Source organism: Dermatophagoides pteronyssinus, unplaced genomic scaffold (genome assembly GCF_027571235.1).
Source record: "Dermatophagoides pteronyssinus isolate colony J.1.1.1.1 unplaced genomic scaffold, Derpt_VIB-CSIC_2022.12 sq0007, whole genome shotgun sequence".
NCBI classification, from domain to species: domain Eukaryota; kingdom Metazoa; phylum Arthropoda; class Arachnida; order Sarcoptiformes; family Pyroglyphidae; genus Dermatophagoides; species Dermatophagoides pteronyssinus.
Window position 1 is genome coordinate 2,557,607 of NW_027461531.1, and position 22,030 is coordinate 2,579,636.

At 29.4% G+C, this 22,030-nt stretch overlaps 10 protein-coding genes across 10 annotated transcripts; 5 read left to right on the top strand and 5 right to left on the bottom strand.

Moving 5' to 3' along the window:
- Positions 1-394: 394 nt before the first annotated feature.
- Positions 395-3,329, top strand: LOC113792821 (protein 5NUC-like). The gene is made up of 3 exons (XM_027342780.2): positions 395-1,856; positions 1,960-2,415; positions 2,471-3,329. Exons 1-3 carry the CDS (start codon positions 1,295-1,297, stop codon positions 3,265-3,267), a joined length of 1,815 nt encoding a protein of 604 aa, XP_027198581.2. The 5' UTR covers positions 395-1,294; the 3' UTR covers positions 3,268-3,329.
- On the bottom strand, positions 3,223-4,502 carry Hs2st (Heparan sulfate 2-O-sulfotransferase). The gene has a single exon (XM_027342942.2). It carries the CDS (start codon positions 4,440-4,442, stop codon positions 3,330-3,332), a length of 1,113 nt encoding a protein of 370 aa, XP_027198743.1. The 5' UTR covers positions 4,443-4,502; the 3' UTR covers positions 3,223-3,329.
- Positions 4,503-4,547: 45 nt separating this feature from the next.
- On the bottom strand, positions 4,548-6,055 carry LOC113792986 (uncharacterized). Its single transcript, XM_027342950.2, has 3 exons — positions 5,610-6,055; positions 5,138-5,551; positions 4,548-5,031 (listed from the first exon to the last, which is right to left on the bottom strand). Exons 1-3 carry the CDS (start codon positions 5,827-5,829, stop codon positions 4,628-4,630), a joined length of 1,038 nt encoding a protein of 345 aa, XP_027198751.2. The 5' UTR covers positions 5,830-6,055; the 3' UTR covers positions 4,548-4,627.
- Positions 5,198-7,809, top strand: LBR (lamin B receptor). The gene is made up of 6 exons (XM_027342879.2): positions 5,198-5,336; positions 5,441-5,530; positions 5,801-5,909; positions 6,081-6,404; positions 6,455-6,732; positions 6,783-7,809. Exons 4-6 carry the CDS (start codon positions 6,202-6,204, stop codon positions 7,634-7,636), a joined length of 1,335 nt encoding a protein of 444 aa, XP_027198680.1. The 5' UTR covers positions 5,198-5,336; positions 5,441-5,530; positions 5,801-5,909; positions 6,081-6,201; the 3' UTR covers positions 7,637-7,809.
- Positions 7,741-9,938, top strand: Ttc26 (tetratricopeptide repeat domain 26). The gene is made up of 7 exons (XM_075820584.1): positions 7,741-7,792; positions 7,846-7,986; positions 8,040-8,820; positions 8,878-9,294; positions 9,346-9,452; positions 9,511-9,644; positions 9,714-9,938. The coding sequence occupies exons 1-7, from the start codon at positions 7,790-7,792 to the stop codon at positions 9,811-9,813; spliced, it is 1,683 nt and encodes a 560-aa protein (XP_075676699.1). The 5' UTR covers positions 7,741-7,789; the 3' UTR covers positions 9,814-9,938.
- Positions 9,881-11,664, top strand: BBS4 (Bardet-Biedl syndrome 4). Its single transcript, XM_027342891.2, has 3 exons — positions 9,881-10,510; positions 10,579-11,027; positions 11,109-11,664. Exons 1-3 carry the CDS (start codon positions 9,975-9,977, stop codon positions 11,447-11,449), a joined length of 1,326 nt encoding a protein of 441 aa, XP_027198692.2. The 5' UTR covers positions 9,881-9,974; the 3' UTR covers positions 11,450-11,664.
- A 234-nt stretch (positions 11,665-11,898) lies between these two features.
- On the top strand, positions 11,899-14,934 carry LOC113792873 (ras-specific guanine nucleotide-releasing factor RalGPS1-like). Its single transcript, XM_027342834.2, has 7 exons — positions 11,899-12,625; positions 12,691-13,104; positions 13,162-13,432; positions 13,523-13,613; positions 13,664-14,357; positions 14,421-14,507; positions 14,563-14,934. The coding sequence occupies exons 1-7, from the start codon at positions 12,491-12,493 to the stop codon at positions 14,779-14,781; spliced, it is 1,911 nt and encodes a 636-aa protein (XP_027198635.2). The 5' UTR covers positions 11,899-12,490; the 3' UTR covers positions 14,782-14,934.
- Positions 14,935-14,941: 7 nt separating this feature from the next.
- On the bottom strand, positions 14,942-18,516 carry Fim (plastin-2 fimbrin). The gene is made up of 7 exons (XM_075820583.1): positions 17,788-18,516; positions 17,244-17,403; positions 16,845-17,167; positions 15,929-16,793; positions 15,547-15,864; positions 15,339-15,482; positions 14,942-15,262 (listed from the first exon to the last, which is right to left on the bottom strand). The coding sequence occupies exons 2-7, from the start codon at positions 17,322-17,324 to the stop codon at positions 15,053-15,055; spliced, it is 1,941 nt and encodes a 646-aa protein (XP_075676698.1). The 5' UTR covers positions 17,325-17,403; positions 17,788-18,516; the 3' UTR covers positions 14,942-15,052.
- Positions 18,517-19,532: 1,016 nt separating this feature from the next.
- LOC113793038 (synaptic plasticity regulator PANTS) lies at positions 19,533-20,341 on the bottom strand. Its single transcript, XM_027343007.2, has 3 exons — positions 20,128-20,341; positions 19,942-20,060; positions 19,533-19,824 (listed from the first exon to the last, which is right to left on the bottom strand). Exons 1-3 carry the CDS (start codon positions 20,255-20,257, stop codon positions 19,699-19,701), a joined length of 375 nt encoding a protein of 124 aa, XP_027198808.2. The 5' UTR covers positions 20,258-20,341; the 3' UTR covers positions 19,533-19,698.
- Nprl2 (Nitrogen permease regulator-like 2) lies at positions 20,337-21,994 on the bottom strand. Its single transcript, XM_027342902.2, has 5 exons — positions 21,858-21,994; positions 21,689-21,780; positions 21,354-21,631; positions 21,154-21,293; positions 20,337-21,068 (listed from the first exon to the last, which is right to left on the bottom strand). Exons 1-5 carry the CDS (start codon positions 21,954-21,956, stop codon positions 20,397-20,399), a joined length of 1,281 nt encoding a protein of 426 aa, XP_027198703.2. The 5' UTR covers positions 21,957-21,994; the 3' UTR covers positions 20,337-20,396.
- Positions 21,995-22,030: the final 36 nt, after the last annotated feature.

A 22,030-nucleotide genomic window follows, 5' to 3' on the forward strand; every position in this document is an offset into this window, starting at 1 on the left:
TTCGTCGTAATCGTTCGAATCAATGCTTTGTTAATCATTATCATCATCATCATCATCATCGTGATTTAAAATCAATTTTTTTTCTCTAATTGATTGATCGATCTTGGTGCAAGAGATTTTTGTCGGCTATTCATTTTAGTTATTTATTTAGCTGTTTAAACATTGATCAATCGATTGGAATGTAATGAATCGAATTTTAATGATTGTGTAGGTACAGTCGTTGATTCTACCATATTTTTTTTTAAATAAAAAAGGGTGATTTCGTCAATCCCTAGGCTATATTATTCAAAAGTGAAATTTCACTTGTTTTAAAACAAAATCAAATGTTTCGAAATCTTTTTTCTCAAATTGACAACCGACGATTCAAATAATGAATTTTTTTTCCATCTACAAAAAAAAGTTCATTGTTCTTAAGAAATTAATAAAATTCGGGTGATTTGAAATTAAACCAAAAAAAAATGTTCGAATAATAAAAAAAATATCAAAAAAAACTGTCTCTACGACCAACATAACAACGTCATCATCAATCATCATCATCATCATTCGTCATTGCATCTATAATTGCGAATTATTAATTATACCGGCATCATTTCATGGCAAAGGAAAAGTAAAAGAAGGCAAAGAGAAAAACTAAGAAGAAAGGAAACACATTTGATTGATTGAATAATTAAATCGCCACATGATGATAAAAATAATCTTACAATGATTCCGATTAGATAGATGTTAATGATGCGGCAATGATGATGATGATGATGATGAAATCTTTTGCGTTAAATAATATTTTATTTGAACAGGTGTGTGTTGTGTTTGTTTGTTTGTCTATATATAAAGATAGATAATTTTGATGTTACTTTTTTTCCATCATTTTTTATTCGTCAATCGAACACATCGTTTTTGTTGTTTTGTTTTCATTATTTAGATGAATAATTTGACAAAAAAAAATTACATTCAATTCATACAGCATCCATACTGTCAATGCTGTTGTTTATCCGACAACTTTAAAACAAAAAATTTCAATTTCATCTAAATTTTGATTAAAAAATTTTTACAACCACCAAAAAAAAATATGATTATAATCGTCAATAAATTAATATAATTTTTTAATTTTTTAAATAGTACAAGGCGGTTTATTATTATTGTATTAAAAAATCTGACCTTTATATCGACCGGTAGTAGTGTTTGTGTTGTGTTGGATCAACAATAAATAAATTTTTCTTTATAAGAAAAAAATTTCGTTATAAAGTTTTTTCATTTGTGAATAAATTAATTTAATATTTTACAAAATAATTTGATCATGTCATTAAAATCTTCATATTCGTTTTTATTATTATTAATACGTTTATTAGCCATTCAATGGCTAATTATGTTCAAATCAGTGACCAGTGAATTTCGATTAACAATCATTCATAATAATGATTTTCATGCAAATTATCTACCAATGAAAGCAAATAATAATGCCGAATGTTTTGAAAATTGGGATAAGAATAAAGATTGTGTTGGTGGTGTTGCACGAACTGTCGGCAAAGTGAAAGAAATTCGTCAAAAATTTATTAATAATAATGAAAATGTATTATTTTTAAATGCTGGTGATCATTTTCAAGGTACATCATGGTATACATTATTAAAATCTAAAGTTGTTGCCGATTTTGTTCATTTAATGAAACATGATGTCATGACATTGGGCAATCATGAATTTGATGATGGACCAGAAGAGTTGCAAAAATTTGTTAACCTTATGAATGGAACACTTCCGATTGTTTGTTGCAATGTTGATTTTGATAAATCACTTGAACTTCATAAAATTATACAAAAATCAATTGTAATGAAGGTGAATAATGTTGATGTTGCCATCATTGGTAAGTGTTTATCAAAAAAAAAAAAAAAATGTTTAAAATAGCTCAAATAAATAAATCTTTTTGCTATTGACACAATTTCAAAAAAACTTTAAATTGAAAAAAGGATATCTAACACCTCATACGGAATTTGTATCAAGTCCGGGCAAATTGGTTAAATTTCGTGATGAAATACAAGCCATACAGGAAGAGATACAAACATTAAAAGCTAAACATCCGCATCTAAATATTTTTATTGGTCTTGGCCATTCAGGATATGATCGTGATATTGAGATTGCCGAAAAAGTTCCCGATTTGGATGTGATTGTGGGTGGACATAGTCATAGCTATTTATATAGTGGAAAAAATTTTCCTTCAATCGAGAAACCTGAAGGTCCATATCCAACCATTTTTGAACATGCAATCAAAACAAGTAGCTATGAAAATAATGGAACCACATTGATTGTACAAGCATTTGCTTATGGAAAATATATTGGTATTTTAAATCTTACATTCAATGATGCTGGTCAAATCGTTAAATATACTGGTGAACCGATTCTAATGAGTCATAACATCCCGGGAGGTATGTCAGTTATTTTATTGCAATGTAATTAAATTTTTTATCTGATCAATAATAGACGTGGAAACTGAAACAATTCTTCGAAAGTTTAACGACCAATTATCTATAAAATATAATGAAACATTTGGTATGGCCACCGAAGCATTCATACAAAATACATGTAGATCAAAGGAATGTTCATTAGGAAATCTGATTACTGATTCTTTTGTCAATCATTTCAGTAATTTACAAAAAAAAGAAAAAGTACGACAAATTCGTCAATCAAATAATGGTGCCTGTAAATTGATGGCATTGATAAATGGTGGAAACATTCGTACAAGTATCGATAAGGGTCCAATCACATATCGGAAATTGATTTCTGTACTACCATTTACTAATAATTTAGGATTGTTAACTGTTACTGGATCGGAATTATGGGACATTTTAAAAAAGTCAGCTAACCAACATGATCGTGGTGGTTTTCTACAAGTATCAGGTATACGTGTTACATTTGGTACGACGTCATCTAAAACTGTGATTAAAAAATCCAAGTTAATTAATGTTGAAGCATTTTGTGATGGTAAATGGACACCTATAAGCAAAGAAAATACATTTCAAGTAGTTATTACTAATTTCTTAGCAAATGGTGGCGATAATTATACAATCAATATCAAAAACTGGCAAGATTATCAATTAGTTGATCGTGATATATTGAGTGAATATATTCGAAAACAACAGAAAATAACTCCAATCTTGGATAATCGTATCCGATTCATCGTTGATAATCAAAACAATTCTTCACAAACGTTGAATTACAATTTGTTTCTAACATTTGTCATAGCAATACTATTTTTTATCAAATCAAGTCACATTTAGTTGTATTTAATTATGATTTTAATAAAACAACCAAAAACAATTTTTTAAAAAAACATTTAAAATTATCGGGGCCGAATTTTTTCAAAGAAAAATTGTTGTTCATCTTGATAGTATAGTTTATCATTGTATTGTTGGGCCGGCTTTATGTTGGTCATAATTCGTTCTTTAATTGAGTTGAAATTATACAAGGCAAAATGATAAAACTCATTTTCCATTTGCCATACACGTGATTGTTGAATTTTTGCTATCGTCCGTGATGATGGCTGAGTTTTGTTAAAAGTTTTTCGTAGATGTGATTTATTGCCATTTTCATATAAAAATGTTGCACCACGAAACATTTGTGGTAATGATATTTCTAAAATCTGGATAAAATCATGCATCGCTTCGGTAACGCCAACCAAAAAATAATGCTCAACCAGATTTCGTTTTGCTTGTTCTAATGCCCATTTATTACCTGGTTTCCAGCAATCAGGATTTTGTCCACAAAAAAAAGGTATCTGAAGCCAAAGATTTTCCATACGACAATCATGTTCATTGCGCTCAATACATTCATCGAATGTTCGCCTATTTCCTTGCCGCCTTCTAACGACATTTGGTCGAAAATTATCTCCATATCGGAGAAAATAATAGTATGAAATGAGACGATCAATTGGCCGTCGAATCATGTTTATATACAATGGTTTTGGTGTATTAAGGGCAAATTTTTCGAAATTTATAAAAGCCACATGTCCATGAATCAATAATGGCTGCCTTTCATACCAACGGGTAATATTCCAGACGAATCGTAATTGATCCGACAATGACATTACATGGCTATTTTTGCTCGTATTCAAATGTCCTACATTAAAATGATTTTGAGCGCAGAGATCATAAACAATTCCCATCAAGCTAGTACTACCTGTTTTGGGAACACGATTATAAATGACTAATAAATTTTTTGGTAACATCCAATCCAAATTCTTATCATGGTCAAATTCATCAAAATTTGATGATGATAATCTCGGAACATTTTGAAAGTTTAAATTCAAGTTTAAACTTTGAAGTTGTGCGAGTTTCGATTCGTAATAGATGATGGTCAATACCAATAAAATAATGAATACTAATGGTATGATTAGAGATCGATTGAATGGAAGTCTTTTCAAGGAATGTCCAAGATGGTGATAAACCATGATCATGTTGATAAATACAAAAAAAATTAAATTTGCATCAAAGATTTACCGTTCATAACAAATGTGACAATGAATAAAAAAATAACTCGAAAATCATTTACAAATGAAAAGTTTTCAACAATTACTTTCTAATTGTAAATTTAGCAATCATAAAAATTCTTCAGTTATTTTCTTAATTTCCGCTTCATAAATTATTTTTCATTGAGATCCATAATTTTTTTCGTACCAAAATATGCTAATCGAGCCATTTCACCAAATGTTCGATTATAAGTTCTAATATTATATTCGTTGAAATAACGGTATCGATCTTCACCTTTAGTCGGTATCAGATATGATCGATGACGTTCCAACAAATGTATTGTATAATATTGTAGTTGCCATTGTTGATTCATTCGATTGTATAGCATTTGAATGAGATTATCAACACCAAATTCATTTCGAACTCGATGAACAAGATCTGGAGACGGTTCAAGTATATGTTTTGTTGGAAATTCTCCCGCATTATAGTACCAAAGATCAGCTTTATAATTGTGATATGATTCATACCAACGGTGAAGGAATCGTGCATTTTTATGGCAAATAAGCACCTGGGTTCCTATTTTGTTTTTGATTGAATATAGAATAAATCGATTGTTGATCAAAAGAAAAATCGATTCATTCATTTTTTTATTAATTACTGATGAAATCAAATTGATACACACCTAAATATTGATTTTCGGGCCAACCGATGACAAATTCATAACGACGAAATTCATGTAACGGTTTGACAACATAAACATCATTATCCAAATATATACCGCCATATTTTCTAAGTACACGTAGTCGAGCTATATCCGATGCATGATATATTGAAGACAGTTTACGATCAAAAATATATTTTGGTCTAGGTATTTTATTCAGGTAAATTTTTGTCTTTATTGTATCACTTGAATTCATTTCAATAATTTTTTCCCAATATTTTCCTCGTAATTTTTTTCGATCACTATGTATAATAATCAATTTAGGTTTATGATGGCGAACAGCAGACATGATTGATATCAATGTTATAAAATCCAAAAATGGATTATCCAATTGAATGTAATGTACAATATCAGGTATGATATATTGATTGAAACCTATGAATTTAAACAAATATCATTTTATTTAATATCGAATCATTGAAATAAAACTAACCGGTTACATTGTTTGAATTGATCGAATCAAATTCTAATTGATCAAATTCATCATCAATCATGGTGAATATTGGATTGCCAAATTTATTCGATTTAATTTTATCATTAAATCCTAACCAATTATAGATAAATACAATGATAATAAACACCGAAAATATGACTAATATCAATTGGATTTTTTTTCTTTTGCAGAGATTATGAACGAAAATTAAATAATCCATTATTCCGAAATTTATAAATCATCATCATCATTAGCCGAAATCATCTGTTTTTATGATCATTCATGTTGTATGAGCAAAAGGTAGGCAAAATGAAATTGAATATTACGAAAAAACCTGTTCTATAAAACTTCATTCATTCGATCAAAGACCTTGTATTATCACATTTTTAGAGTACATGAAAGCGCGAAAAAAAATTTGTCCTTAATTTAATTTTGTTTTTTAACTTATTTATCTTATTTTTATCTGTTTAGAGATACTTAATAAATCATAAACAACTTCAAATAAAAAGCCAATTTGTTGATAAAATTATTTTCATTGTATCGAATGATACACTTGATGAACTAATACTAACTCCAACAAATTGATTTTTAAATGAAAATCATGGCGATTTTGCAGACCATTTATTATCGTTTAATTCGTGAAACGATTATTCCTTTGTTGCTTATGATTATTACACCGAATGCAGCTATTCTATTACCATACATTGTCATCTATCAAAGAGCTGAATTAATTTCAACATTTAAGAAATATTCGGTATTGAATTTAGTAAATCATGTTTGGTCTTCGATAGATTTGTAAGTGTTTTAAACAAAATTTTTCATCAATTATAATGATTATTATTTAGTTTTGATGGCGAATGTTGGTCGATAGTTATTATCACATTAATCTGGGCACTACTTTCTTTATTGATAATACCGGGTAAAAAATATTATGGACCGACAACAAATAATTTTCGTCCACAATATTGGCATACTGGATTTAAATTTTATCTAATTTCAATGGTTATCACCGTACCGATTATTTGGCATTATTCTGTATTACATTTGTATTACAAAATTCCCAATCTGATTGCTATTCTAGTGGTTTTTGGTTTTGTTTTCTGTCTATTTCTGTTTTTTAAAGGTATTTAAATTATGAAATTTTTCCTTATAATTATATTGATTATAATTAAGGTTTGATCGCACCGGATCCTGGCCTGTATGATATGACCGGAAATCCTATATTTGATTTCTATTGGGGTATTGAATTGTATCCACAATTAGGTGAATATATTAGTCTTAAAGTTTTGATCAATTCCCGTTTCGGACTTTGGCTATGGCAATTAATCGTTTTGATCTGTTGGAAAGCTCATTATGAGCTATACAATAGTCAATATGGAAAAGGAAATATCATTTATCCAATAACAACATCAACATTATTGACTACAATTTACTTGGCCAAATTCTATTATTGGGAAGATGGATATATGCAAACAATCGATATTTGTGTCGATCGATTTGGATTTATGATTGCCTGGGGCTGTATAGCGTTTGTTCCCGGTTTTTTTACATTGCCTAGTCTTTATCTTGTCAAAAATTCACCTAACATCAGTTATATTGCCATTATCAATCTATTTATATTTGCACTTGGTACATTTTCAATTATTGCCGAATATATAGCCGATTATCAGCGGCAACTAGTCCGACAAACTAATGGCGATTGTTTAATTTGGTCAAAAAAACCCGTAATTATTCGAGCTAAATACAAAGACTCGAAAAATGTCGAACGAAATTCCGTTCTATTAGCATCTGGATTTTGGGGTTTAGCTCGCCATACAAACTATGTTTTGGAATTGTTAATTGCATTGGCGATTGGTGCTCCAGCATTGGCTACAAGTATAATTCCATATCTCTATTTTTTCTTTCTTTTTGTTCTCATTATTCATCGATCCATGCGAGATGATGATAAATGTTCAAAAAAATATGGACGTTATTGGCAAGAATATTGCCGATTAGTTCCATATAAAATTTTTCCCTACATATATTAAAACAAAATCACATATTCAATAGAATTATGTTACCATAGCAATTCTTTGAACAAACGCACATACACCAAAACATTGAATAACACAAATAAATGTCTATATATAGACAAAACGCACATTTGATTTTAATTGTTTCAACATACAATATTAATAAAAATGGTAATTCTGATTGATTACTTGATTTTGAATAATTTTAAAACTTAAATATTTAGATCCTATCTAGATATAATTTAAAACCATCGAATGAAAATGTTGTTGATTCCAATAATGTTAAAAATAAATCGAATTTAATACCAACATTTGATGAGTTTGTTGCTAAAAGAGATTATGTTGGAATATTGACATTGATTGAGGTAAGATTTCATATTTTAATTTGGTTGAATGTTGATGGTGAATCATAATATAGTGTAATGCTGGACCGGATAAGAATAATATTATACAAAATGAATTATGGCGAGCGTTTGCTCATTTCCGTCTTGGTGAATATAGAAAAGCAATCGAAACATATGAAAAGATTAAACGTAATAAAGAATCGAATAATTCACAACAAATTTCCAATGTTGAACTATTATCATGTTGTTGTAAATTTTATTTGGGTGAATCTATTGATCAGAAATTCATCGAATCATACGATGGGCCGTATAAACCATTGGCTGAAAGGCTAAAAATTTATCTCGATTTAAAAAATGACGAATCCACCATAGAATCTATGGATCGTATACAGAAGGTTTTATCGAAAACCGTGGAAGATCAACTATGTCTTGCATCAGTGCATTTTTATCGAAATCAATATCAAGAAGCCATTGATATTTATAAAAAAATTCTTCTTGAAGATAAAAATTATCTTGCTCTGAATGTCTATATTGCTCTTTGTTATTATCTACTTGATTATTATGATGTTAGTCAGGAAGTATTGGCATTATATTGGCAAAAACATCCCAAAAGTATTATTGCAAGCAATTTAAAAGCTTGTAATAACTATCGATTGTATAACGGAACAACAGCCGAAATGGAGCTACGAAATTTGATTGAATCATTTCCGACAAATTTTTCCTATGCAAAAGATTTTATTCGACATAATTTGGTTGTATTTCTCAATGGTGAAGGTGCCTTCCAAGTGTTACCATCTTTGATGAGAACAATTCCTGAGGCAAAATTGAACCTTACAATCTTTTATCTAAAAAATGGTGAGTTACTGTTGATTTTCAACTTTCTAATTCGAAACAACCAATTTTTTATCATAGATAAAAATGATGAAGCCGATAATCTGATCAAAAATGTTGAACCTAAAATACCCATCGAATACATTTTAAAAGCAATAATCAATTCAAATATTGGACAAAGTCAAAATTCACATGAACATCTTAAAATTGCACAGAATTATTTTCAATTAGTTGGAAGTAGTCCGGCCGAATGTGATACAATTCAAGGTCGTCAATGTATGGCATCGTATTTCTTTTTGATACGACAATTCGAAGAAGTCGTACTTTATCTAAGTTCAATCAAAAGTTATTTTTACAATGATGATGCATTTAATTTCAATTATGGCCAAGCTAAAATGATGATGCATTCTTTTAAGGAAGCGGAAGAGGCATTATTAATGATTGAAAATGAAAATCTTAAAAAAGATCTTGTCTATATTTGTTGTTTGACTCGTTGTTGTAAGTTTTGATAAATTTTTCCAATTTAAATTCTAAATTATTTCCTGACAGATATCATGAATGCAAAACCAACAAAAGCATGGGATATGTATCTAAAATATCAACAATCAAAAGAATCAACAATTCTTTTGCATTTAATTGCAAATGATTGTTATAAGGTAAATTTGGTATTAGTTTTCAAATGATTTCATAATCTATATTTTGAATTATTTGAAGATGGGACATTTTCTTGTAGCTCTTCGAGCATTTGATATTTTGGAAAAATTGGACAAAAGTCCCGAATATTGGGAAGGTAAACGTGGTGCAGCAGCTGGTGTATTGCAAAAAATTCTTAATAAACATGATCCAATGTATGTATTTGAACATTGTGAATCAATCATATTTGAATCAGTAAATTTTTTGTTTTAATTTATAATTAGTGAACATCTTTATGAAGCCATAAAATTGTTACGTAATTCAACTAATCCACAGGCAAATCAAATGATTACAATAATGAAAAATTATTCACAAGAAATGTAATGTTTGTAATGTTTGTAATGATTTATAAATGGTTGCCATTAGTAACCAAATAGTTATTATAAACAAAAAAATAATAATGTTCAAAAGATAAATAAAATAAAATCAAAAAACACATTTTTTTTGTATGTTGAAAATTCTCTTGAAAATCGAAGATAAATATTATGGCCACTATACCATCAACAATAGTAGCTAAAAAATTCACTAAAGAATTAGTGCCATTTGAACGATATAATTGGCTTTATCATTTACATTTTGTACAAAATGATTATGATGGATGTATTGAACAGATGAATCGATTACAAGTTGAAAGTGAATATTGTATATTTCTAAAAGGTTTAATTAAATTACGTCAAGGTGATGCTAAAAGTGCACTACAACAATTTAATTTATTAAAATCGATCAATAATACAACATATATTAAATCGATTGCAAGATGTTTGTTAATATTGGGTAAACATCAAAATGTTTGTGATATAATCAAAGAGGCTGGTCTTAAAATTGCCCAACATGATTGGGAATTATGGACTTTGTATGGTTATGCATTACTTTACATGGGTTCAACATTACAGGCAAAAGAAGCATTTCAAAATGCATTACAAAATACTTGCCAAGTGGAACCATTTATCGCTTTGGCTAAATGTCAGATTGCTGAAAAGGATTATAAATCGGCCATTTTTGTTCTACGAAGAGCTACCGAGTATGATTAATTTGATTTGATTGTTTATGATTATAAATTTTTTTTTCAAATCATTTTATTATCTATAGAATATCACCAAATGATCTACATTTGGCAACGAAATTAGGCATTTTATTGTATACGACAGGAATTGTTTCAAAAGGTATCGAAAAGATTTATGAGGCTGATGGACAAACAAATACTCCTGATTTAGCATTAACAATTGCTATGGGTACAATTTTACAAGAGATCAAACAAGATATTGATGGTGCATTTCAACGTTATCGACAATCAAATGTTTTTGAATGTCCAATACTTTGGAATAATTTGGGCATTTGTTTTGCAAGCAAAAGCAAATATGTTGCCGCTATAACTTGTTTGAAACGGGCATTCTTTTTACATCCATTAGATTGGCGAATCAATTATAATCTCGGCCTTATTAATCTTAAATTAAAACAATATGCAAGTTCATTTCAATTCTTCAAAAATACTGTAGCCTTCTGTACAGTACCGAATCCAAATCTATTAACATTGCTTGGTAATCTATATTGATCGATGATTGTTTCTTTTTTTCTTTATCCAAAGTTTATTGATCTTTTTTTTTAAATTATTTAATTAGCAATATGTCTAGAATTTTTGAATGATATACCGAATTCAATGCAAGCACATCAAGCTGCTTGTAAATCAATCGAAACAACTGGTGCAATTTCATTGATCAATTATGCTGTATTCTTATCCACCAATGATTATGAATCAAATAGAGAAAAAATAATCGAAATAATGATGGAATTTGAAAAATGTTGGCTAAAACGAAAAAATAATAGCAGTGAATTTGATGATAATATTATGAAAACTGCAACAGCATTGGCAACCCAATTAAATATTTCAACTCATCTTTCCTGGTTGAAACCAAAAGAACTACCACCACCATCATCATCATCATCATCATTACAGAATTGATTTTGATAATTTGAAAATAGACAATGTCAATGACTTTAACCCTGACAAATTTTCTACAATATAGTCATTGCTCTCCAAATAGATGAATCCATTTTTATGATGTGACCTAAGTTGAATGGCAATCAATTTCCTTTAAGCATGATAATGATCATATCTTATCATTAGCTAAATTTTACCTTGTTACCATACAAACAATATTTTCTCAATACTTTTTATATTACATTGCCATTACCTCAATTTGACATATATTTTTTTTTCTCATTCAATTGACTTACTTACGATACGATCTATCCGTTTACGTCAGTTCAAACACACCGATCAAAACGACATCTACAAACTTATTTATGATGTCATTTATTTATTTAGTTTAGTTATTTTTGTTTTGTGTTTTGTTTTGTTTTGTTTATGTCCTCATCTTTGTCGTTGTTATTTTATTGTTGTTTATTGGGACTCATTTGAAAACAAAAACAGAAATCTTTCTTGTTAATCTAATTGATTAGTTCACTGGCTGGCTGGCTGATTAGCTGGCCGGTTCGATGGCTTTATGATTAATTCAATGATCATGATCAACATCTAAATCAACGCAAAAAAAAAATTTCATTGATTAATCATCATGATTATCATCAAGATATTGTAATTATTGATTTTTTTTGAAAAAAAGAAGAACAACCCTTATAAACATAGAGTGAATAGTTATTTTTCATCCCAAAATCCAATCACGCGCTCATTTATGTATGTGTATGAATGTGCAATGATGATTGAAGCCAACACAATAAAAACAAAAGAAACACCAACAACCAATAATGAGTATCAATATACAACCAGAGTAATACTGTATGTACAAGAAAAAAAAATGGATAAATCTCAATTGGATTTAATATGATGTGGCGACTGACAAACGACGAAGACAAACGCAATGATACACATATAAAAAACATCAATTTATAAATGACAGCAATCATATCATCAATTCATTTTTACAATCTAATTCTAAATCTCAATGAATTGGAAATTCTGTAATTTAAAATAAATTTATCAACAATGTTAAGTGTAGCCAATTCATCTTTTTCATCTACAGTTGCAGCAGCATCATCATCATCATCATCAACATCCTCACTTCGTAGAAGTATCTCAACGCCAACCACTTTATTCTCATTGAAAACACTCACATCCGAGGTAATAATTCTTTCAAAGCAGGAACTGTTATTCTATTTAATAATTTAATTAATTGTAAAAATAAGGACTCAACCTCAGGGACTAATCGTTTATGGAAGCATAATACAACACCCATTTCATTATATCGTTTGATGAATAAAATATCACCCGAAACTTTTGCCAAACAATTAACACTTATTGATTGGATCATTTTCTCAAAAATAAAACGTGAAGAGTTAAAACCTGGACAATGGACAGGTTCGATGAAACATGTTCTTTCGCCCAATGTTGTGCTATTCACTCGACGATTCAATATTGTTACCTATTGGGCTATTGACGAAATACTTTGCCTTAAAACGCCCAAACAACGTGCCGAAATGATTAGCTTTTTCATTAAATTAATTAATAATCTCATTGAAATTCATAATCTACACTCAAGCTATGCAATCAAATCAGCATTGAATAGTGCATCCATACATCGATTAGAGAAAACCTGGAATGTAAGTCAAAATTCGATTTGATTTATTTGATTTGTTAAATAATCAAACTGTTTTTAGTGTTTAAGCAAAAAAGATCGTCAATGTTTTGAAAAGATTGATGCGTTGTTTTCCGAATCAGATAATAGTAATAAATTACGAACATTTATGGAAATGGCTGTTAGAAATCCGAAAAATTCAAATTGTATACCAAATCTGGCCACTTATCTTCGTGATATAATTCATATCGATAGCGCTTTTCCACAAAGCGATATACAACGAGCAAATCTTAGGCACGAAAAACTTGAATCAATATATACTTTTATTGAAAAATGTCAACAATCTAGTTATGGCAAGTCATCATTATCCATTTAAAGTTCAATACTTTTTTTCATTTATAAACTAATGATTAATTCATCAATATTTCTATTGAATAACATAGATGAAATTGAAATTGACGATGTACACAATTATCTAGTCTCATTAAGATATATTGAAGAATTACAAAAATTTCGTGAAGATGATTATTTCAAGTATGTTTATATTTGTTATTTAATTTCCAACTAAATTTCATTTCAAATAGGACATCATTAAAATTAGAGCCAGATCCTAATCTTGAATCAAGAAATAGTTATCAACAGAAAAAACTTAGCTATTCACGTTTTAGTAGCCATTACGATATCAGAGCTTTACAACAACAAAATGATCCTTCATCATCATCATCATATCATCAACAAAATCAATCCACTCTAGAATTAAATAATCCAGATTATGCCTGTTTGCTAAACAAATCATTCAATGGTGAATGTTTGAAACATAATAAAGAATCGTCAATCAATGGCGATTTTAAACCTGGTCATCGAAAAACCTATAGCCTAGAGACGAATCTTTTTCTCTCGACCAATAATAATCAAAACAATGTTGCAAATAATAATAATCAATGCTCATCTTCATCACCAACAAACGATAGATCATCTAAAAATCTCAAAGTTAATCTCATTGACGATAGTCCAATCATTAATAATAATGATCCCATAATCAATACGTATCAAGTTAGTCATGTATATAACAAACAAGATAAGAAACCAACGTTAGAGATGTTGAAACGAAAATCGGATGATTCTTATTTATCACCAATTGGCGGTTTAACTAACCTTGAGGATTGGAATACCGTATACCCGGATCCATATGAACGTTGGACTTATACAGATAAAGATATCATACATAAAGGTTGTGTAAATAGGAAAACCTTGTTAAAAGATAAAAAGAAACCACCAGTAAGTCAAATTATAAAGATAAAGATCTTCATGTTTTATAGTAATTGATGATTTGATTAATAGCTTTCATTTTGGACAAATTATCATCTACGATTGACCAGTGATTCTTTGCTTTTTTTCAATAGTAAATCCAATAATCCGCTCAAAGAGGTAATTATAAATATGCCGAAATCAATAGATTTAAAATTATTTATTTATTTTTAAGACACCGAATCTTCGAGCATGTAAGAAATTTCCCCTTTTAGAATGGACAGTTTTTGATAATAATAATCAGCAGTCGAACAAAAGTTCGAATGTATTCACATTGGCCGATCATTCTTGTTCAACCATATACAAAATTCGAACTCTAACTGAAACGGAAACCAAAGATTGGATTCGGTTGATCAAACAGGCAACAAATAATCTTCGACAATTTTATATCTGAGACATGTGAAATTTGTCCATTTTTTAAAAAATGAAAATGTGCCTTTTTTCCTTGTCCATTTTTATTTGTATGTTTGCATAAAAATCATATTTGACCCACTAACAAACGAATGAAAATATATTGAAATATGAAAAATAAACGTTTTTATCTGTACGGATCATTTAGTTGAATCAACATAGGTGTTTTTTATTTGCAAATTTTTAGAATGTTTGTTGAGAGAAAAAAAATTTGATTTTGAAAAAATTGAACCATTTATATTTGAACCAAATTATTAATCGACATAGTTGTCATTGTTATTGCTGTTGTTGAGAGAATCGACAGCTTTACCCATATTTGGAATGTAATCTCTAGCCATCAAACAGGCAAAAACTGTCATGACCATTTTACTTTTTACTTCGGCAATATCTTCCGGTAATGCATAAATACGGGCACCGATTTTTCTCGCCATCGAAATAGCATATTTAGCATTTGCCAATTTTTCCTATCCATTCAAATAATGATAATTATGAGGATGACTGTTCGAATTTTTATAAATTTTACACCTTATTAACACATACCTCATGCGTGTTGCCTTCATATAATTGGCTGTAATTGATTGATCCTGGTTTGATGGCCTCGATGAGATCAATGACAGGAATGGCTGTTGAAATGGATGAATCTTGAAAATTTTTGATTGTTGATGATTTGCCTGCTTCTCGCAACTAATTGTAGAAAAATATTACATTGAATTATTTTTAATAACACACATAACAAATCGAAACAAACCTTGTTATTAGTCCATTCGATGATTTCATTTTCAACAATGACGTTCGGTGATGAACCATTTGAATCATGATTAGTTAATTTTGATAGAATTGAAAGAGTATATGCACGCATCAATTGCCATACCAAAGCAAGTGTCAGTGTTGGATTACCTTCAGAAATATCTTGACCGGCAATACCGACTAATGAAAATTTCAATTCTTTGCCAAGTTTTACGGCATAATTGCAATTTTCAATTTTTTCCATAAAATATTTCAATTTACTGAATGTTTGATGCACACGGGACCAATTTACAATACCGGGTTGAATTATATCGAAAAGCTAAACAAATTATAAAAATGAGTCATGATTTTTTGTCATCAACATCATTATTGTTAGTTATTACCTGAAAAATGATTCTGCCATCAGCCAAATCACTGTATAGCCAATTAACATATGGATCCACGCCCATCGAATTCATCCAATTTCGATAGGTTTTTTCTTCTCGTGTTTCTTCTATCGTTTCTAATGGTTCAATATTTTCAGGCGTATCCAAACCAGGATAATTATTGAAAAGATTGGCAACGAATGCAACGTTTAATTTATACACTCCATCGACCACGTTTTGAGGTGTCAGAAAACTACGACAACCTAATTTATCTGCTTGTTTCAACATCATTTCGGCTCTTTCAAGCATGTCCCGTTCACGTAAGGCATCCTTGTTGACATTTTTTTCTGGCGGTGCAATCTGATGCAAAAGATGAGTGTATACTTCTGAATCTTTAATGTCATTAGTGAAATTTGAAATTCTTCGATCAACATTGGCTTTTTCCAATTGGTAATTAACCCATCGAATCAGTATCTCTTCTGGTGACAATTTCAATAGATCACCCATCTCTTCATTATCGTTCAATAAATTAACCAGCCCAGGGCAGTGTTCGATTGTAATCTGGTTGAATAAGCCGATACGAATAATTTGCCATAGCAAACCAAGCACCAAATGTGGCCTTCCTTTCGAAAGGTCATGTGCATCAATATTGATTATATTGCAACCAATAGCTTGGGCCGAATTCAAAGCCAATGTTAGATTTTCATGTTTGGTATAAAGAGTTAGATTTTTTTTATTTATGGCACGTTCATCAATGGTGTCAGGACATGAATGGTTGATAATTTTACAAAGAAGTATACCATCTTTTACTTTATCATATAATGTTTTGCCTTCTAGATCGATTGGTAATAAGGATTTTAGATCCGAATCGCATGATAAATGTCTATAGGAAATATAAAATTTATTATAAAGAAATTGAAAACATTACACTTACGTATTAATCCAATCGGAAAAGGCCACTTGTTCTTCATGTCTAACGGAATGTGTAGTACCAGATGAACTGGCTTCCGACATACCGCCCAATGTTTCAAGATTACCACGTTTCGATATAGTCGATTTGAATGAATTGGCAACATCCTGTGCCCTTAGATCCATACATAATTTAATGAATTCTTCTTTTGTCAAACGACCTTTTTCCTGAATGAATGATTTTTTCTTATCAATATCTTCAATCAAAATCCGTACACGCCATAATGGCAATTTAAAGCCAACAATATCTAATGCATCTTTTAATGCGTTAGCATCCAACGATTGATTCTATATTCATTTATTAATTATTTACCGATTAATTATCAGCATATGTCATGCAAATTATGTTGAAAAATTTTCTTACCTTACTGAAAAGATTTTCAACACTATCGGTTTGTTCTTCACTCAATGAAAGTGCATTCAAATTGGCTGTTAACGTATCCATTGTTTTTGTTCTTTTTTTCTTAGCAAAAAATTATCGCGTCAAATATCAACAAAGAAAAACGATGAAATGGTCAGAAACACTTTAGATTTAGCAAAATTTAAAAAAAAATCACAAAAAAACAAAAAAGAAATGGTTGAATTTATAATCAATTAATTTTGTTTGAAGTAAAATTGTTGTATTATTGGAATGAATTTTGTTTTGTTTTGTTTATTTGGTCGATATATTGGCCAGCAAAAAAAAAGTGTTTGTTTTGTTGTTGATGTATCAGATTTTTTTTTGTGTTGGTAAATTGTAATGATTATATGATTGTTATAATTGAAATAAAATCACCATCATCACGAATCCACGAGAGAAAAAAAAACAATCAATAATCATAAATAACAGTCAATCATTTAATATTTACAACAATATACGATGATTTCATTATCGTATTACACAACAACAACAAATAATGCACACTTACAATAAAAGAAAATGGAAAACCTGTTGACAAAATTTGAAGAAAGTGAAATGATGAATGTATCACATATTTATAAAATGTATGGCGTTAGTATTTAAATCAAATGAACGGAATGATTCGAATAATGAGAGAGTGGATCGGTGAAAAAAAAACGACAACAAATCAAATTAAATAAAGATGGTTTTCAAGTAGTCGCCCTAATAAAACACACACACACATAGACCGACAATTATATCAATTGGCGTTGTTTTTTTTTTGGTTAATTTTTTTTAAAATATAAATCCAAATAATATACACGATTCGATCAAAGTATTGTTATCATCATCAAACACAACATGAAAGCCGAATAACAACAACAACAACTATCATTTTTATATATCAAACAATCACCAAACCGATGACGGGCAGGACCAATTTATGTATAATAATAATAGGAATGACGATTATGATAATAATAATGATAATAGAATGGCGAGAATATAATAAAAAAAAATTAAATATTATTAAGCGTCGATGGATAATATATTGAATGATGATATCGTCTATATCTTTCTCTCTTCAAACAACAGCAATATGCATGCATGACTATGACTCTATGTCCATAATGATAATCATCATCATCATCATCATCACCGTCGTTGTTGTTTTGTAATTGTGGTTGTGTTGAACATCAGAGATTAAGTTTAAAAAGAAAAAAAAATCAAGTCTATGATTGGAATGGGAATGACTCACACTATTCAATGGTATCCGCTTTGCTGCTCGACAAATTTTTTTTTCTCAAATAACTTGCTTGTCGATTGATGCATAGCTAATAGAAGATAATTTTTTGATGATGGTGTCGGTGGTGGTGGTGGTGGTAGTTGCAGCAACATTATCATCGAATTGAAATATATTGAAAAAATTATAATAAAGAACAAGAAATCAAAGTGGTGGTGGTCCAACCACCTGTCTACACAATAATACCTACCTGCCCAATTTTATTTTATAAATGAATAGAAAACATCTTGCATTTTGAATTATGAGCTGATATAAGAGATTTATATTAAAGATTTTTAGACTTTTAGAAGAAAAAAAATCGTTGATTTTAATCAGAATTAAAATGGTTACCATGGATTCATTATCAATTATACATTAGAGATTATGTTTTTTTATTAGTAGAAAAATGTCCGGTCAAAATAAAAGTTCAAACAAACTGAGATGATAATCAATTCAATCATCATCATCATCCGGTTAGCTATCTCAAATATGTATCCGGTATTACTGTTTTTAGTGATAAAATGAAAATAAACATTGTTTGAATCATCATTTGACAATTTTTTGAAGGGGAGCAACAACAAAAAAAAGTCATTTTTCATTACGAATGTTGTTATTTTATTTGTTTGTTTGTTTTTATAATCAAGCCTCAAAATGATGATGATGATTTTTTCTATCCATATTTCAATCAAACTTTTTTTTTGAAAAAAATGTTATTATAATTAAAGAATCAAATAATAACCATGTATAACTGTAATGTTTATTTTTGATTTATAAATGGAAAAAAACACACCAACAAAAGAGTTGCTCAACAAATAATGATTTTTTTTTTTAAAGGATGATTATATCGGTGCTGTATTTTTAATTATTATTATTATTATTATTGCTCGATTGCTTTTAATTGATTGGCAAATATTTGTCACCATTACAATCACTAAAATATGGGTAACCAAGGAGCAAATCAAATCAATGATGATTATTTTTAAGGAAATGAATGAATGATGAATTAACTGATATATAATTGGTTTTTTCAAATATAAAGTTTGTTTCAAAAATATAAGTGAAAAAAAGACAATTTATAGCTAAATTATGACAAAAACAAATAATACAATCACAATTGATAATAGAAAAAAAATATGTGTTTATCATTTGAAGATTGCTTCATTCGTCTGTAATCGGTTTGTTCCAATCATTGGGCGGTTCAGTACGATATTCCCAAACATCATTTGCTTTGGATTGTGACATTCGTTTCTGTTTGCGCAATAGTTCACTTTCAATCACACGATTCTATAAATGTAAATAAATTATATAGGAAGAGTAATATGAATCAGGAAAAAATGTTTTTAATCAAAGATTTTTTTTTCTCGTTGGAACATGGAATGTGTGAGAGAAAAAAAAGCTTACCAAATAGGCTGGATTTTTAGTGTTTCTAAATTGATAACAATTATGATAATCATCACGCCAATTGTCACAATTATCGATTGTACCCGAAATAAAATATTGATGTAATCGTGCTCTTATTGCTTAAATCAAATGGAAAACAAAAATAAACCGGATCGTTCAAAATCCTTGATTTAATCTTTGACTTACATTTACAATCTTTATATTCTTGTAGATACCATTCACAAGGTCTAACCATCCATGAATTTGGACCATAATTTCTTAGTTCATGGCCATCTAATTCACATTCAAATCGATCTTCCGGTTTAAGATCATTCATATTTTATTGTCGAATATTTGATATTCGATCTTTTTTTCAGTGCATATGATTAGGATTGAAAAAAAAATTATAATCCAAATAATAAAAAAAATAACAATTTTATACAATGTGTGTAACTTTTAAGCTATAAATATGAAAATTATTTCCAGCATACAACTACTGCCGGATTTTTTTCAACTTTTTCTTCAATTTCTTGATGTGTACGATTAAATTCACAACAAAGCTGATCGTAAGAATGTTTTCCATCAAAATATGTACAGATATTTTTTGAATAATGTGAAGTGGAAGTATTCGATTGTGGCGAAGATGCGGAACGATTCATTATCATTGATTGGGTTACTGTTGGTGAACTAACTCGAGCATAGGAATCCGGCTCTTCATCGATAGGTTCATCCAATAGAATAGGATATTTCTGTATACGTCTTATAATGCCTTTCATTATGCCAAACTTGATCAATTTTTGTTCATCAATACCATTCGAATGCGGATAGAATCGTTGACATAAATCTTTGACAGTCATTCCCGGACACATATTACTGTAAAGTTGTAGGATTTTTTTCAATGATGGCTCAACAATTGAACCATCTTTGCGTACTGCACGAAGACATTCATCTCTTAGCATAGGATTCGCAAGTAAAGATCGAATTTCTGGCGTAGTTACATAGACATTTGAATAGAGAAAAATTGGCACCAATGATACAAGTCCATAATAGATTAGATTTTGTATACAAGCTTTTGCCAGATTGATGTCAACATCGGCCAGGAATGCAATTTTTGAAACATGATTCACACCATCAATGTAATAATATATCTATAGATAAACAAATAGTTAAGTGTTGAGAGTGCGTTTGTGTGAATTCAATCGGAAATGCAATTTTAAAAAAAAATTACAATACCTGTTGTGTAGTTAAATCCCATTGGCCAATATTTTTGGCATTAAAATGATTTGAATTCAGTATGGGTACATGATAATCTTCAACTTGACGTGGATTAGTCTGAACTTTGGTCAATTTCAAATGGATGGTCGTTGACAACGCTGAATTATCGAATGTTAATCATTGCTATTTATTTAGATTAAAAACAAAGTAAAACTCACAAATTCTAATCGTACAAACACCGTATGTATTTAAATGATCTCTAATTGTAACCAAATAATTTGGCAGTTCTGGTTCGATATCTTTTTTTGAAATGAAACCCATTTCACCTTCCAGATCGATAAGATAATGAGCTAATTTCTGTATAATAGGCTCATATTGTGTTGTACTCGTAAAATGTGAGAATACAAAACAAAGGTTAAATATCAATTGATTACGTTGATATTTTGCATCGGTTATGCTGACTGGATAGCCAAGAATTTTCATTCCAAATGCCGTTCTATTGATAAAAATTTATGGTTCAGCTAAAATTTTATTATCCATCAATGGTGCTTACATTGTTATTAATTTTCCATAAAGTTCAGGTTTAGGTATTAAATAAACGCTTAATGATTCAAATGTCTCTTTGGTAACATAATTTTCCGGATACTTTTATTGCATATCGAAAATGAAATCATGATTATTCACATAAATCAAAGATGACTAAGACAAATGTAACAACGAACCTGATGTTTGAGTATCGGACCAAGATGGACATCAAATTCACAGAATATAATAGCATCTATATCTTTTGCATTTTTATTGAATAAATGATTCGATCGCATTGTCAATAGCGTATGATATGTAACCGAATAAAAATTCAAATGAAATAGTTATTACATGAAACAGCTGTCAGTCA